The sequence below is a fragment of the Equus przewalskii genome, chromosome 9, assembly GCF_037783145.1.
Source record: "Equus przewalskii isolate Varuska chromosome 9, EquPr2, whole genome shotgun sequence".
Taxonomy (NCBI): domain Eukaryota; kingdom Metazoa; phylum Chordata; class Mammalia; order Perissodactyla; family Equidae; genus Equus; species Equus przewalskii.
In genome coordinates this window covers 13,965,972-13,980,636 of record NC_091839.1, presented here as the reverse complement: position 1 = coordinate 13,980,636, position 14,665 = coordinate 13,965,972, and the positions used below count along the sequence as shown (strand labels likewise).

Below are 14,665 nucleotides of genomic sequence, written 5' to 3'. Positions count from 1 at the left end.
TCCAGCCCGGCAGAGCCTGGGTGCCCACGGGAAGTTCGGTGTCAGGCGCTTGTGCCTTATGGCATCTCCAGGTGGGGCATGGCTGTGCCCAGCTGATGGAAGGGAAACCCAGCAACGAGGCTGCTTTAGTTGTGGGCAGGGTCTCTAGACTCCTGTGAGGGTCTGTGCTCACACCTTGAGTGTCCCTGTGCCCAAGGGAATGTGACGTTAAACCCGGTGAGGGGCTGAGAGAGATGGCGGGAGAAAGGAAAAGAGTGTTTTCTTTCCATTTAGTACCTTCCACGGCACTCTTTCCTGCCTTTTGAACCAGGTTCCCATATTCTCATTTTGCACTGAGCCCTGCAAATTATGTAGCCAGCCCTGCCCCTGCCCCCACCCCTTCTCTGACGCATCCCAGACAGTGCATCCCGGAGGGAGTGGGTCTGAGACCGGCTGGGAGCATCACTGGGCTCAGAGCCTGCTCTGCCCCGGGGGACAGGAAACCCACAGTGGATATGGCCCCAAGCTTGTCTGAGGCCCTGGCATGACCTCCAGGGCCGGGGACCGCCTCTGCCCGGACCCCTCTGTTCATCTGTCTGCAGAACCAGATTCTAAATCTCTTTGCAGCGACCTCTGCAGAGAGGATCTGGGAAGAGTCATGGAGCTGGCCTGAGTACAGGGCCCGCATTCAAACCTCCCTCCGCTCTCTGGTCCTGGGCCAGGCCAGGGTCAGCGCCCAGAATCCGGGCAGGCCTGAGCAGGAGGAGACTCCCCACCCTGGGTCCCACTCCCTCCCGAGATGCTAGTTCTTCCGGTCTGGCCAGTTGGGGTTCCTCCCTGAAACTCTCCCACGCAGCTGGGGCCCCCGGGGCCTCCTGCTCCCGAGCACAGAATAATAATAGTATTGTCACCCTGCCTCCCTCCGTCCCTCAGGAGATAGGGGTTTTCAGACCCATTTGGCAAAGGAGGCGGCTGAAGTTCAGAGAGGGAGATCAAGTTGTTTGAAGTCACCCAGCAAGAGGATGGCAGAGGCAGGATGAAAATTTCAGTCTGTCTGCTTCTAGCCTTGATACTTTGCCCACTGCCTCACTCCAGCATGAAAGACGCTCCTTCCTTGATTATAAAACGGACACCTCAGAGACTCAGAGAGGTGAAGACACTTACGCAGGGTCACCCAGCAAACCCTAAGTGGGGCTGGGACTCCAACCTGGGAGGCAGGGGCTACTGCTGGATGACCTCACAAGGAGTCATTCACTTTCTCTCTCTGAGCCTCAGCCTGATGCCAAGTGACCTCACCTAGTGACTGAGGTGCTAGTCACTGTGGCGAATGGGGGTGCCCAACGGGGTCTGGGAGCAGATAATGTCTTTATGAACACAGCCGCTATTTTTCCTGCCAGAGAGAAATCTTATCTATGAGCCAGGAGAAACAAAGCAAGGTCTGAGCTGTAACATATAATAATATAATACATAACACAAATAATATAATGTAATGTAATGTAATGTAAGCAGTTGCTTATATGAACCGGGACGTGGGGATGCTCAGTCATTTGTGGTTTGTAAAGTGTTCTTGTTTGTGTGTTCACACATGGAAATACAGGGTCCTGATTGTGTCCCGCCCCATCCCGGTTACAGTGTGGCCCCATCTGATGCTGGCGTTCTGTGACATTGTCTCCGTGAAACAGAACACCACGGCCTCGCTGTGGTGTCAGCCGTCAGGGGCTGCTTTTTTCTTTCTTACCTGGAAGACTGTCCAGCCCCTCAGTGTCTCCTGGCCTTCTCTCTCGCTTCTTCTAGAGTCTTTTCCTTTTTTACACAGAGTGACATTTTTCCTTTCTTTTTTGAAGTATAATGTACACTGAGTGAAGTGCATTATGTTTACAGCTCAGCGATTCTTTACATTATCGGCACACACGTGTAACTACAATTAGAATGTACTGTAGTATACGATGTATTGTATTGCATTGCCCTCCCCAGAGGAACCCCTGTTCTGCTATCTATCACCACTGATTAGTTTGTTCTAGAACTTCATATAAAGGAAGCCGTGCAGTATGTTTTATTTGTCTAAAGCTTCTTGAGCTCAACACAAAGTTTGGGGCATTCCTCCACGTTGCTGCCGTCACCAGCAGTTGGTGCGTTTTCATGGCTGTGTAGTATTCCACAGGACTCCTGAACCACTCCTTCTTTCTCCATTCACTTCTTGATGGATATTTGCCTTATTTCCCAGATTGATTGTTTTTAAAAGCAAATCTGATCATGTCCCCCAGCTGATTTAGAGCCTCTCAAAGGTTTTCTACTTTTTTCAGAATTAATTCACATCTCCCCTCAGGGCTTGTAATACCCTGAATTGTCCAGCCCCTGCCTGGTTCTTCTGCCTCAGTTTCTACCCTTCTCCCCTTGCCCTCTGAGCTCCAGGCACACTGCTCTCCCCTCTGAGTTTGAATGGTCCACGTTACTTCCCACCTCTAGGTCTTTGAGATCACAACTCCCTTTACATCCTTGGGGAAGCTTCACTGATCAGTGCCACTTCTGGACCCCACACCTCCTTGTAGCTCCCCACACTTCTTCACTGTCCTCCTTGTAAAAAACAGTCTGTATGGTTATTTGATTAACATCTGTCTCCCCCATCAGACTATGAGCTCTGTGTGGTCAGGCACTGGTTCTGTCTTAATCTCTATCACCCAGACCACAGCCCAGCACATGGTAGGTGCTCATTAAATATTTACTGAGTGCTGAGTGTTGAGTAGACCCTCTCTGTGAGCCTCAGTATTCTCCCCTCTACCTCCCAAACACACAGACTTTCTCCTGGGAGCCACTGGGGAACCCTGACTCCCGCCCTTTCCCTCCCTGGCAGCTGTGAGTGACGCACCCAGGGGTGGGTGCCCCGCCCCACGGCGGACGCTGATTTGGCCTGGTTGGGCAAGGCCAGGGGTGCCTGGGGGCAGGTTACTCATCCTGGGCTCAGGTAAGAGGGCCCGGGTTGGGAGGTGGCACAACCAGGGGGGACGCCGAGGGAGCAGGACTGAGCCATGGACTCCGCCGAGAAAGCAGGCGCCCGGGCTGTGATCTGGACTCTGGGCTGGCTGCTACTGCCGCTGCTACTTCAAGAAGGTTGGTCTGCTGCCAGGAGAGGGCAGAGGGGGCAGAGTGGGGGCTCTAGGGAGGAGGGTCCCCCCTCCCCCTACAGAGCGGGCTGGGGGAAGGATCTCCATCATGGGCACAGGGGACTGGGGAAAAGTTCTTCCATCCTGAGCAGAGGGGGCTATAGGAAGAGTGCCCATCCTAGGCAGAGGGGACTGTGGAAAGGATTCCTGCCCAGGGGGGCTGTGGGGAAATTCTTCCATCCCTAGCAGAGCGGGGCTGTGGGAAGAGATCCCTCACTGAGCCGACTTGACTGTGGGAAAAGTTCTGCCATCCTGATCGGAGAACTGTGGGCAGGTATCCCCCCTAGTCATGGCAGCAATTCCCCCGGGCTCCACGGCAGGGACTCCTCACCGGGCATAAGGGGATGCGGGAAGGATGCTCTCACTGCAGACATAGGGGGCTTGAAGGAAAGGGACACAGTGTATCCCATGGCCCCCGATTTGTGGAAAGGTCTTCCTTACTCCTGTCCTGGAAAAGGAGTGTGCAATAGGGTTGCCTCGTTCCGGGGACGGAGGTCGTAGGAAGGACTCTGTCTCCTTGCGGGGAGGAGGCCTCAGCAGGGATCGCTCATTTCTACTCGGCCCTGCACCCCCAGGAGCGCAGGCCCTGGAGTGCTACAGCTGCGTGCAGAAAGCAGATGACGGATGCTCACCGCACAAGATGAAGACGGTGAAGTGCCCGGCCGGCGTGGACGTCTGCACAGAGGCGGTGGGGGCGGTGGAGACCAGTGAGTGGGGCCCCCTGGTCCATGCGTACCCCTCGAAGCTCCTCCAGCCAGGCCCCGCCTCCTTGTAGTCCCGCTCCTCCCTCTGACCACGGCCACACCCTTCAATGCAGCCCTTGGACTCCCTTTCAGCCTGGCCTGGTCCCTTCACCACCACCACGCCATCGGGGATCAGAGGGCCGAGGGGCTGAGAGTTGTGAAACGGGTGGGGTGAGCTGGAAGAGCCCGGCTCTGGGCACACCATGTCCATTTCCGCTCCACACTGACACCGCCCTACCCAATTCTGTCCCTTCTAGAACCCTTTCCTCCCCAGCCCAGCCTCCCCTATTCCAGGCGGGCCCTTGGTAATGGAGATCCCTCTAGAGGTCTTCTCCTAGGTTCCGCGGGCTGAGGCTCCGCCCTTCTGACCCGCCCTCTGTGGATCCCCGCCCCTATCTGAGGCCCCCACTCCTCTCTGATCCTGTGCCTTTTTTTTTGGATCGGTCTCAGCTCCTTTCGATGTTGCTTTCTGCAGATACAGGTTCCGCCCCTTTACGGCCCTCCTCGATTCTGTCCCGCTTCTGTCAGCCTGCAAGCCCCTGGGACTCAGCTTTTTGAGGTCCCGCCCCTCCATCTGTCATTTCCCCTCCGATCTGCTCTTTCTGAGGCCCCGCCCTGTCCGACCCTGGCCTGTCCATCCTCCGGTACTGGTCTATTCGAGGCCGCGCCTCCTCTGACCCCGCCCCCTCCCCTCTCCGCAGTTCACGGGCAATTCTCGGTGGCAGTGCGGGGCTGCGGTTCGGGACTCCCCGGCAAGAATGACCGCGGGCTGGACCTTCACGGGCTTCTGGCCTTCATCCAGCTGCAGCAGTGCGCCCAGGACCGTTGCAACGCCAAGCTCAACCTCACCTCGCGGGCGCTCAACCCAGCAGGTCGGTGGGGGCGCGGCCCGAGGCTCAGGGGCGGAGTCACATCGGGCCGAGCGGCTGGAGGCGGGAGAACTCGGCCGGGCGGGGGCGGGGCCAAGAGACAGTGGGCGGGGCTTCTTTGCTGTTGGCGCCGTGTGGTTGGACGCGGGGGCGGGGTTATGGCTGGTGGGCGGGGCAACCTAGTGGGCGGGGCTAGGGGCTGGGCTGAGAGTCCGTCGAGGGGCAGAGACCCCGACTGGAGGGACCCGGTGCAAGCTTTGCTTCCCAGACCCCCTCGACCGCCTCCCTCCTCCCCGCTCCCCTCGCAGGCAATGAGAGCGCATACGAGCCCAATGGCGCCGAGTGCTACAGCTGCGTGGGGCTGAGCCGCCAGGCCTGCCAGGGTAAGGCGCCGCCCGTCGTGAGCTGCTACAATGCCAGCGACCGCGTCTACAAGGGCTGTTTCGACGGCAACGTCACCTTGACGGCAGGTGAGCGAGCCCGGGAGCACGGGGCCTGCAGGAGTTGTGGTGGCCTTTCTGAGGCCTCATGAGCGGTAGGCAGCCCTTTACCCAAAGGGGTCCCCCAGCTCCAACGCCTTCTGGGAACTGTAGGCCTCAGTTCTTGTCTTGGCCTAGAGCATCATGAGAAGTGCTGTCCTATCCCCACTATAGCGTGGGGATACGGATGCTTTTGTCCTGGAGTTTTTTGGGGAAATACATTTTTATAGAGCCCTGCCAGGTGCAGAATGGGAGGATGTGCTATGAGAAATGTATTTCAGCCTCCAAGCGTCTGTCCAGGCATTGCAGGCGATCTAGTTCTGACTCCTTAAAACTCGAGGGGTTAGAGTCCCCACCTAAGCGCTTGGGAGAGCTGTAGTTCATCCTTCTGGCCTCTGCCTCAGGGAACCATGGGAGATGAAGTTCTTCAAACTCCATCTTCTGCCAGGTGTATTCTGGGAGATGTAGTTCTGACTCTAAGACTAATTTTAATGGGGGTGGGTTGTGAGCGAGAGGGAGGGGGAAAATGACAGGAGGGATGTAGGAGAGGTTTGTTCTGCTCTCTGGTTACGGGAGAGGTGTTGATTCCTGTCCAGACTTTTCTTCCAAGGCATTGTGGGACTTGTAGTTCAGCCTACACACACTTCCTTACAAAGTACTATGGGAAATGTGGTCCACATTTACCCCCAAAGACAGTGGGACAGTGTTTCTCAAAGTGGAGACTGAATTGAGACTTTTGGCTTAATGAATACAGAGCCCTTCTGTCCCCTGTTTTGGGGGTTCTTGCTCTTGTCTTGCCCCTACGTTTTACTCTGCCTACGCTTACCCTCCTCCCTCCAACCGTGGACCTACCTGTGTCTCCCTCCTGCAGCTAATGTGACCGTATCCTTGCCTGTCCGGGGCTGCGTCCAGGATGAGTTCTGTACCCGGGATGGGGTGACAGGCCCAGGGTTCACGCTCAGCGGCTCCTGCTGCCAGGGTTCCCGCTGTAACTCGGACCTCCGCAATAAGACCTACTTCTCCCCTGAGTTCCCGCCGCTTGTCCTGCTGCCCGCTCCTAAGACCACCACTCGGGCTCCAACCACCTCTGTCACCACTTCCACCCCAGCCCCAACCACCACCACCACTACCACCACCACCACCTCTACCGCCAAACCCACGTCAGCCCGAGCCAGCCAGACTCCTCCACGGGAAGGAGAACCTGAGACCTCCGAGGAGGAGGAGGAATCTAGCTTGCCTGGAGGTGCTGCTGGCCACCAGGACCGTAGTAACAAGCAGCAGTACCCCACAGAAGGTGGGGCCCATGATAATGGCTCTGCCACTCCCTTGGCGGGGTTGGCGGCTCTTCTGTTGGCTGTGGCTGCTGGCACCCTGCTCTGAGCTTCTCCACCTGGAAACCTCCTCTCTTCCCATTCCTTCCCTTTCCCACCACTGGACTGGACTGGGCTGGCCCAGCCCCTGTTCTTCCAATCTCCCGCCGTGGCCCCAGCTTCTGCTGCACTGGTTTGCGGCTTTGGGAAATAAAGGTACCGTTGTATATATCCTGCCAGGGTATTCTAGCTTCTTGAGGGCAGCCCGTGTTTCCCCCTCATCTTTGTCTCTCCCTGCTCGCCTCGTGGTGCCTAGGACAGAGAGCAGTCAGAGCTGTCACAGGGAAGGTGGGAGGGACATGATAAGCTTCCTGTTTGCTTTCTCTTGGCCAACCTGCACTGAGGGGGAGGCGGGGCGGGATCATGGGTCCCCCTCTGATGGCTGCTGCCCCTGCCCCCGTCCTTGTGGGAATCGTTTCAGCGACTGTCTGTCTTCCTTACTAGACTGTGAGCTCCTCCTGGGCAGGGACCGTGCCTTGTGCCTCTGTGTGGCCCGTTTCTGGCACGTAAAGGCCTCAATAAAAGTTTAATTACTTTGTATAGTGTTTCAAAGGAGTCATTTCTGCCTCATTTCTTATAACAACCTCCTGAAGCTGAGCTAGGGCAGGAATGCGAAGACCTTTAACAGATGGAGAAGCTCCAATCCAGAGTCACAGCGCTGGAGAGAGTCAGTGTTGGAACTCCTTCATCTCCTGGGGTTTTAGCCAGCTTGTGGGTGAGCCCACTGGTGAGGGGGAGACCGGGTGAAACCATTAAGCAGTGTCACAGGGGTGAATGAGACTTCCAGCAATGCTTGGGACCAGAGGGGAGCTCTGTTTAATGGGTTTCTACATGGTACCCGGGCCCCACCCACCTTGCCAACTACCTGGTTTCTTAAGAATCATTCAGTTGCATCCCACTTGTCCAGAGGGTTCGAGGGTGCTACTGTCAGTCTTTGCTTCGTGTTGGGGACTTGGGGCCTGAGCCCCAACTCCATCTCCTCCAATCAGATGAAGGCCTGGGGGCCCCAGGGAGGAAAAGCCTGGCTTGGGAATGAGAGAGGCTGGCAGGCTTCAGGACTGCCTGATGGAAGGGGACCACGTGTGGGGAACAGTAAGATAGTAATAGTAATAGTGCCAATATCACTATTTTTTTTTTTTTTGAGGAAGATCAGCCCTGAGCTAACATTTGCTGCCAATCCTCCTCTTTTTTGCTGAGGAAGACTGGCCCTGAGCTAACACCCATGCCCATCTTTCTCTACTTTATACGTGGGACGCCTACCACAGCATGGCTTGCCAAGTGGTGCCATGTCTGCACCCGGGATCTGAACTGGTGAACCCCGGGCCGCCGAAGCAGAATGTGCAAACTCAACTGCTGTACCACCGGGCCGGCCCCCCAACATCACTATTAATAGGGAGTAATAAGATGTAATAATAACAAAACAATAATAAATAATGATTAGAGTAACAAAATAGAGAATTAATAAGAGAATGAGCCACCGTACAAGGGGAAACATCAGTCGTAGTAACTATAGTTACAGGAATGTTAGTCATCAAAGAGTCTTACCAGATGCCCAGCTGGTACTTAGGGTGTTTACATCCATGATGTCATTTAATTTTCCATATATATTCTCGGGTGGGATGATTGGGGAAACTGAGGCTCAGAATGATAAGGTAACCTAAGCCACAGCAAGTAGTACATTTACTATGTCCTAGGTAAGTGCTGTACTTGGATCCTATGAGGTAAGTATTTATCATCTGCATTTTATAAGATGAAGAAATCAGGCCCAGAGAGGTTGAGAAACTTGCCCCGGGTCACCCAGCTAATAAACAGTGGAGCCCATTTTTGTACCCAGGCAGCTAGCTGGGCTTTACGGAGCATGACCAAACTGGTCATAACTTTCCCCTCAGCTTGACTAAATTTTAGACAGGCTTCTTCCTGCCTCAAATCCGTGACCTTCCTCTCACCCCAGCCCTTCCAGAATCCAGATGACCTAACCACAGGGGCCCCAGACCTCCCTTTTCTTAGAGCATTTACTTTAGGAAACTTGTCCTCATCGAATTCCTTCTCTGCCCCTTTGAGATAGATGTAAATCTCTTTAAAAGCCTCTTGTCACCTTTACAAGCAGGGAAATGTCTTTCTCAAGGACCTGGGAACCATCTCTTTGAAACGTAAAGATGGCACTTCTGTCTCCCAGTTTCCCTGGGAGGGTGTGAGCCTGCCTCCCGTGGGTGCCTTTCTCCAAGTTGTCAGGAGGATAAAGCAAGTTTCCCTCTCTTTTGGGCAAAGCTAATGAAAACACAGATGGCCCGCGATCTGTCCCTTGCCCCAGCTCCTCACCCGCAACTGCACTTGGGTTCATCAGATTCAGACCTCACATCCTGCTGAGGCCTGAAGTCAGTGGTGATGCCACAGTTGTGAAGCTGAAGCAGATGTTGAAGGAATATATATGGATATATTTTTCTTTTTTTTGCTGAGGAAGATTTGCCCTGAGCTAACAACATCTGTGCCAATCTTCCTCTGTTTTTAAGGATGTGGGCCACCAGCACAGCACAGCCACTAACAGAGCAGTGTAGGTCCACACCTGGGAACCAAACCTGGGCCATCCAAGCAGAGCGCACTGAACTTAACCACTAGGCCTCTGGGGCTGGCCCAAGGGTAGTATTTTTAAAAGGTAAAATCATGGCTTTCACACAGATATAAAATGAACACGTCAATGATTTTATTTAGCTCGTTCCGGAGTAAGGAAACCAGTAAAACGTTACAACCAGTTCAAAGGAGAAGTTGGAGAACACATGCATACAGGCGATCAGGAAGGGTAAGATCAATTTATAAGTGGAGGTGAAACTGGTCACTATCCAGAGGGAAATGATCAGCCGTGTTCCACCAGGCAGGAATCTTCTGCGTTCCTATCAGTTTAGTGTCATAGTTTTTTAAGACAACGAAAGGTGGAGACAACCCAGAAGGGTGTGCTGGAAGGTCACCGGGTAATCCTTTCTGCCCGGGACAAAGGCTTTCACCTCTCGAAGCCCCCGGTGTGGTGAGGGAGGCCGAGACACAGTCTGTCCTGGCAGCGTGCTGTGAGAGGTGGGGTAGGGCATTTTGTACACACAGATGAGGGACACAGGGAAGAGGCCCTCCAGGTGTGGGTCCCGTATTGAGGGTGACACCTTGCTCACCTGCACAACTATGCGACCACCCAGCACTGTCCATTTCAGAGACCGTATTATTTTCCTAGGGCTGCTGTAACGAAGTCCACAGACTGGTGGTAAAACAACAGACATTTATTGTCTCAGTTCTGGAGGCTAGAAGACCGACTTCAAGGTGTTGGTAGCGGGCCGGCCCGGTGGTGCAGCGGTTAAGTGTGCATGTTCCGCTTCGGCGGCCCGGGGTTCACCAGTTCAGATCCTGGGTGCAGACATGGCACCGCTTGGCAAGCCATACTGTGGTAGGCGTCCCACATATAAAGTAGAGGAAGATGGGCATGGATGTTAGCTCAGGGCCAGTCTTCCTCAGCAAAAAGAGGAGGATTGGCAGCAGTTAGCTCAGGGCTAATCTTCCTCAAAAAAAAAAAAAAGGTGTTGGTAGGGGCAAACACCCTTTGAGCCTCTGGGGAGGGTCCTGCCTTGCTTTGTCCAGCTTCTGGTGGGCCCAGGCATTCCTTGTCCTGTGGGCACATTACTCCACTCTCTGTCTCCTCTGTTGCAGTGCACTTCCCCTGTCTGTCTGTGTCCAAATTTCCCCTCCTTATAAGGACCCCGGTCATATTAGGTACTGGCCACGCTAATGACCTCATCTTAACTGCAAAGAACCTATTTCCAAATAAGGTCACATTCACAGGTCCTGGGGGTTAGGACGTCAACATATCTTTTTAGTGGGACACAGTTCTTCTCATAACAAACACTGTAGAATAGAGGTTCAGGGGCCAGACTTATGTCAGATAACCCATTTCAGTCCCAGCTCTGTTTCCACTCTGTGCCGGGTACCCCTACTACTGTTCCACTCAGGCTGAAGTTGAGCTGGGGAATTCTCTCTAAGCCTCAGTTTCCTCATCTCTTAAATGGGGATAATAATAGTTCCTACCTTTAGGACTCATGAGTCTTGAACTTGATAATGTGGGTCAGGTACAGTGTCTGGCATATAGGAAGAGCTCAGAATATAGGGAATCAGCAAGATGGTAAAGTTGACTCACAAGCATTTAGGCAAGGTGGAAGTATATTTAGTCAGTGAAAGAAAGAGTGCTGAAATCAGATTGCAAAGAGAGATTCAAAACTAGTTCTTTGGGCCAACACCGTGGCATACTGGTTGAGTTCACACGCTCCACTTCGACAGCCCAGGGTTCGCTGATTTGATGCTGGGCTCAGACCTACACACCACTCATCCTCAGGCCATGCTGTGGCAGTGCCCCACATACCAAAGAGAGGAAGATTGGCACGGACATTAGCTCAGGGCCAATCTTCCTCACCAAAAAAAAAAAAAAAAAACGCAACCCCAAATTGAATTAAAAACAACAACAAATTAGTTCTTGTCCTCCAGGACAATCAAATCTGAATGTCTGGGGTTGTATTTTCTTCTGCACAGAAATCATTTCCACCAGAAATCCTTTGCATCTTTACCAGACAAAAATCATTTGCAACTTATCAATCTTCTACAAGTTAATATCTAAATCGTAGAATCTGAGCCCTACTCAATAATAAATAGTAAGACAAACAAAGCTGCATTCCTGCCAAGAATCAGAGCATCCCTGAATGGGTCTCTAAGACAATGCTCCAGTGACGTATTGGAAGTACACGTGGTTCCGCTTTTGTCTTATTTCTAAGTTTGAGGTCAGCGTTGCTCAAAGAAATATATTGTAAGACACAAATGTAATTTAAAATTTCCTAGGATCCGCGTTCAAAAATGAAAAAGTTGCAATTAATTTTAATAATATATTTTAACCCCATATATGCAAATATTATTGTTTAAATATGTAATCAATGCAAGAGCATTATTAATGAGATATTTTGGATTTTTTTATACTAAGGTTTTGGAGTCTTATGTGTATTTTACATTTCATTTTGCACTAACCACATTTCACGTGTTCAATATCTAAAGCTTTAGAACTTTGTATAAATGGAAATTCACTGTCTATATTCTTTTGTGTAAGGCTTCTTTCACTCAGCTGACGTGGTGTGTCACACTTTGTTTACTCGTTCTTCCACTGAGGGACCCCGGCGCTCTTTCCTCTTCCGGGATATTATGACTAAAGCTGCTATGGATATTCTCGTACACTGATTTTTATGAACATATGCTTTCATTTCACTTGCGTAAATACTCAGGAGTAGGATTGCTGTGTCAAGGGATTGGTGTGCACTTAGTTTAATAAGAAACTAGCAGGTCCTCTTCAAAATCGGTTATGCTATTTTACAGTCTTAATATAAATAAGAATTCCAGTTGTTCCGCATTCTCATCAACATACGGTGTTGTCAGTGGGCCTTTTAAATTTTCCCCATTCTGGTAGGTGGGTTGTGGTATCCGCTCGTCGTCTGAAAGCATTTCCCTGAAGACTAGCTGTGTTGAGTGGGGTCTCACTTGTGCGATATCCAGAGGGATAATGGGAGGAGCTTTGTGGAGAGTTAAGAGGCTATGAAATAGGTGAGTAGGCACGTGAGTGGACCATGAAAGTCTAGGCTGATTTCTAGGCGGAGTTAAAGGCGCATTGGAGGGTGGGAATCATGAATTGAAGCCTTTCATCAGGACTGTGTGATTTTTCTCCGGCTTCCGTCACTTACGTGGGTACAGGCATTGAGTGGGTCTGAGGTTGGATGTTTCCAGATGGCCTTGCAAATAGGGCAAAGCCAGGGACTTGAGAGAGTATGCAAAAGACCCGTTAGAATGATGAAGAGTGGAATTTAAGGTTGGAAAGGAGGAAAATTAGGACCTGGGGGATGTGACAGTTCATTCATTCACTCATTCAACACGTGTTTCTTTTTTTTTTTGGAAGATTTTGTTTTTCCTTTTTCTCCCCAAACACCCTGGTACATAATTGTATATTTTTAGTTGTGGGTCCTTCTAGTTGTGACATGTGGGATGCCGCCTCAGCATGGCTTGATGAACGGTGTCATGTCTGCCCCCAGGATTCGAACCTGTGAAACCCCAGGCCGCCAAAGCAGAGCGCATGAATGAAACCTCTCCGCCCTGGGGCCAGCCCCTCAACATGTTTTTATTTAACATACACCATGGGTCACACGTCATGCTGAGTGGTGGGGATATGGTCATGAACAAGGAGTCGTAGTTCTTGCCCCTGTAAAGAGGTGATATGGTCGTGTGGTTAAGAGCTTGGATTCTGAATCACACTGCCTGCGTTCCAATCTTGGTCCTGCCAGCTACCATCAGTGTAACTTGGGAAAGTTCTTGAACTTCTTCTTTTCCTTTTTTTTGGTGAGGAAGATTGGCCCTGAGCTAACATCTGTGCCAGTCTTGTTCTATTTTGTATGTGGGACGCCACCACAGCATGACTTGAGGAGCACTGTTGTAGGTCTGTGTCTGGGATCCGAACCAGTGAACCCCAGCTGGAGCACACAAACTTAACCACTATGCCACTGGGCTGGCCCTCTTTTTTTTGTTTTTTTTGTGAGGAAGACTTACCCTGAGCTAACATCCGTTGCCAATCTTCCTCATTGTTTTTTTTCGCTTGAGGAAGATTAGTCCTGAGTTAACATCTGTGCCAATCCTCCTTTACTTTGTATGTGGGATGCTCCACAGCTTGGCTGATGAGTGGAGTAGGTCTGCACCCGGGATCCGAACCTGGGACCCCGGGCCACAGAAATGGAGCATGAGGAACTTTAACCACTCCACCATGAAGCTGGCCCCTGTTCAACTTCTTTGTGCCTCACTTTCTTCATCTTTAAAACAGAGATGATCTAGAAAGTAAGGAAATATTCAAAGAATGATGGGGGTGTGTCAAAAGGACACAGGAAGACATCTTAAAGAGGCTCCCTGTGACCAAATCTGGGACGAGTTGAGCATCTGAAATTAAATGATGATAGTAGAGGAGTATAACCCATGGAATAAACAAGAATCCGTGGTTACATACTGATAATAAATAAGTCAGCAAATAAAGAAGGGAAAGCCCTTTGTTATAGCCAAAAGTCAACTAAAGAATGTAGAAGGAATGACAGAATCAGAACATCATCTGGCAGCCCTCATAATAATTGATTCAGGCTAAAAAATCAATAATAGATGCTGTGATATTGTGATTTATTGTAAGAAATATATATTTGGTCTTTCTTCCGGTTTCTGGCACCGAAGCTCTTCAAACCCCTGGAATTCCCTAAGTGCTAAGAGTGATAAAGGTGTCCTGATATTCCTAACAAACCCCTTTCAACCACACTTGAATTGATGTTAATGAGGTGGCTTTTGGAAGGCCCCTACGGATGGGCGCTGGTTGCCAGGGGAAGCAACCAAATGTTTAGAGGGTTGGAGCCTTCAGCCCCACCCCTCTGAGCTCCTGGGATGGGGAGAGAGGCTGGATGTTGAATCAGTGCCCAATGGCCAATGATTTAATCAAGCATGCCTATGCCATGAAGCCGCCATAAAAACACAAAAGGAGGGGCTGGCCCCGTGGCCGAGTGGTTGGGTCTGTGCACTCCGCTGCAGGCGGCCCAGTGTTTCGTTGGTTCGAATCCTGGGCACGGACATGGCACTGCTCATCAAGCCACGCTGAGGCGGCGTCCCACATACCACAACTAGAAGGACCCACAGCGAAGAATATACAACTATGTACTGGGGGGCTTTGGGGAGAAAAAGGAAAAAATAAAATCTTAAAAAAAAAAAAAACAAAACACAAAAGGATCCGTTCAGAGAGCTGTGGGGTGGGTGAGCTCGGGGAGACGCTGGGAGAGTGGTGGCTCAAGAGCGCGTGGACACTCCAAGCCCCCTCCCCATCCTTTGCCCTATGCCTCTCTTCCATCTGGCTGCTCCTGAGTTACGTCTTTTTATGGTAAACCAGTAATCTAGTAAGTAAACTGTTTCTGTGGGTTCTGTGAGCCGCTCCAGCAAATGAGCGGAACCCAGGGAAGGGGTTGTTGGAACCTCCAATCTATA

The 14,665-nt window shown here is 51.5% G+C and overlaps 1 protein-coding gene across 1 annotated transcript; it reads left to right on the top strand.

Annotated features, from left to right (window-relative positions):
- The first annotated feature begins 2,721 nt into the window (after positions 1-2,721).
- On the top strand, positions 2,722-7,141 carry LYPD3 (LY6/PLAUR domain containing 3). Its single transcript, XM_070632793.1, has 5 exons — positions 2,722-3,087; positions 3,716-3,847; positions 4,585-4,755; positions 5,061-5,222; positions 6,103-7,141. Exons 1-5 carry the CDS (start codon positions 3,006-3,008, stop codon positions 6,609-6,611), a joined length of 1,056 nt encoding a protein of 351 aa, XP_070488894.1. The 5' UTR covers positions 2,722-3,005; the 3' UTR covers positions 6,612-7,141.
- Positions 7,142-14,665: the final 7,524 nt, after the last annotated feature.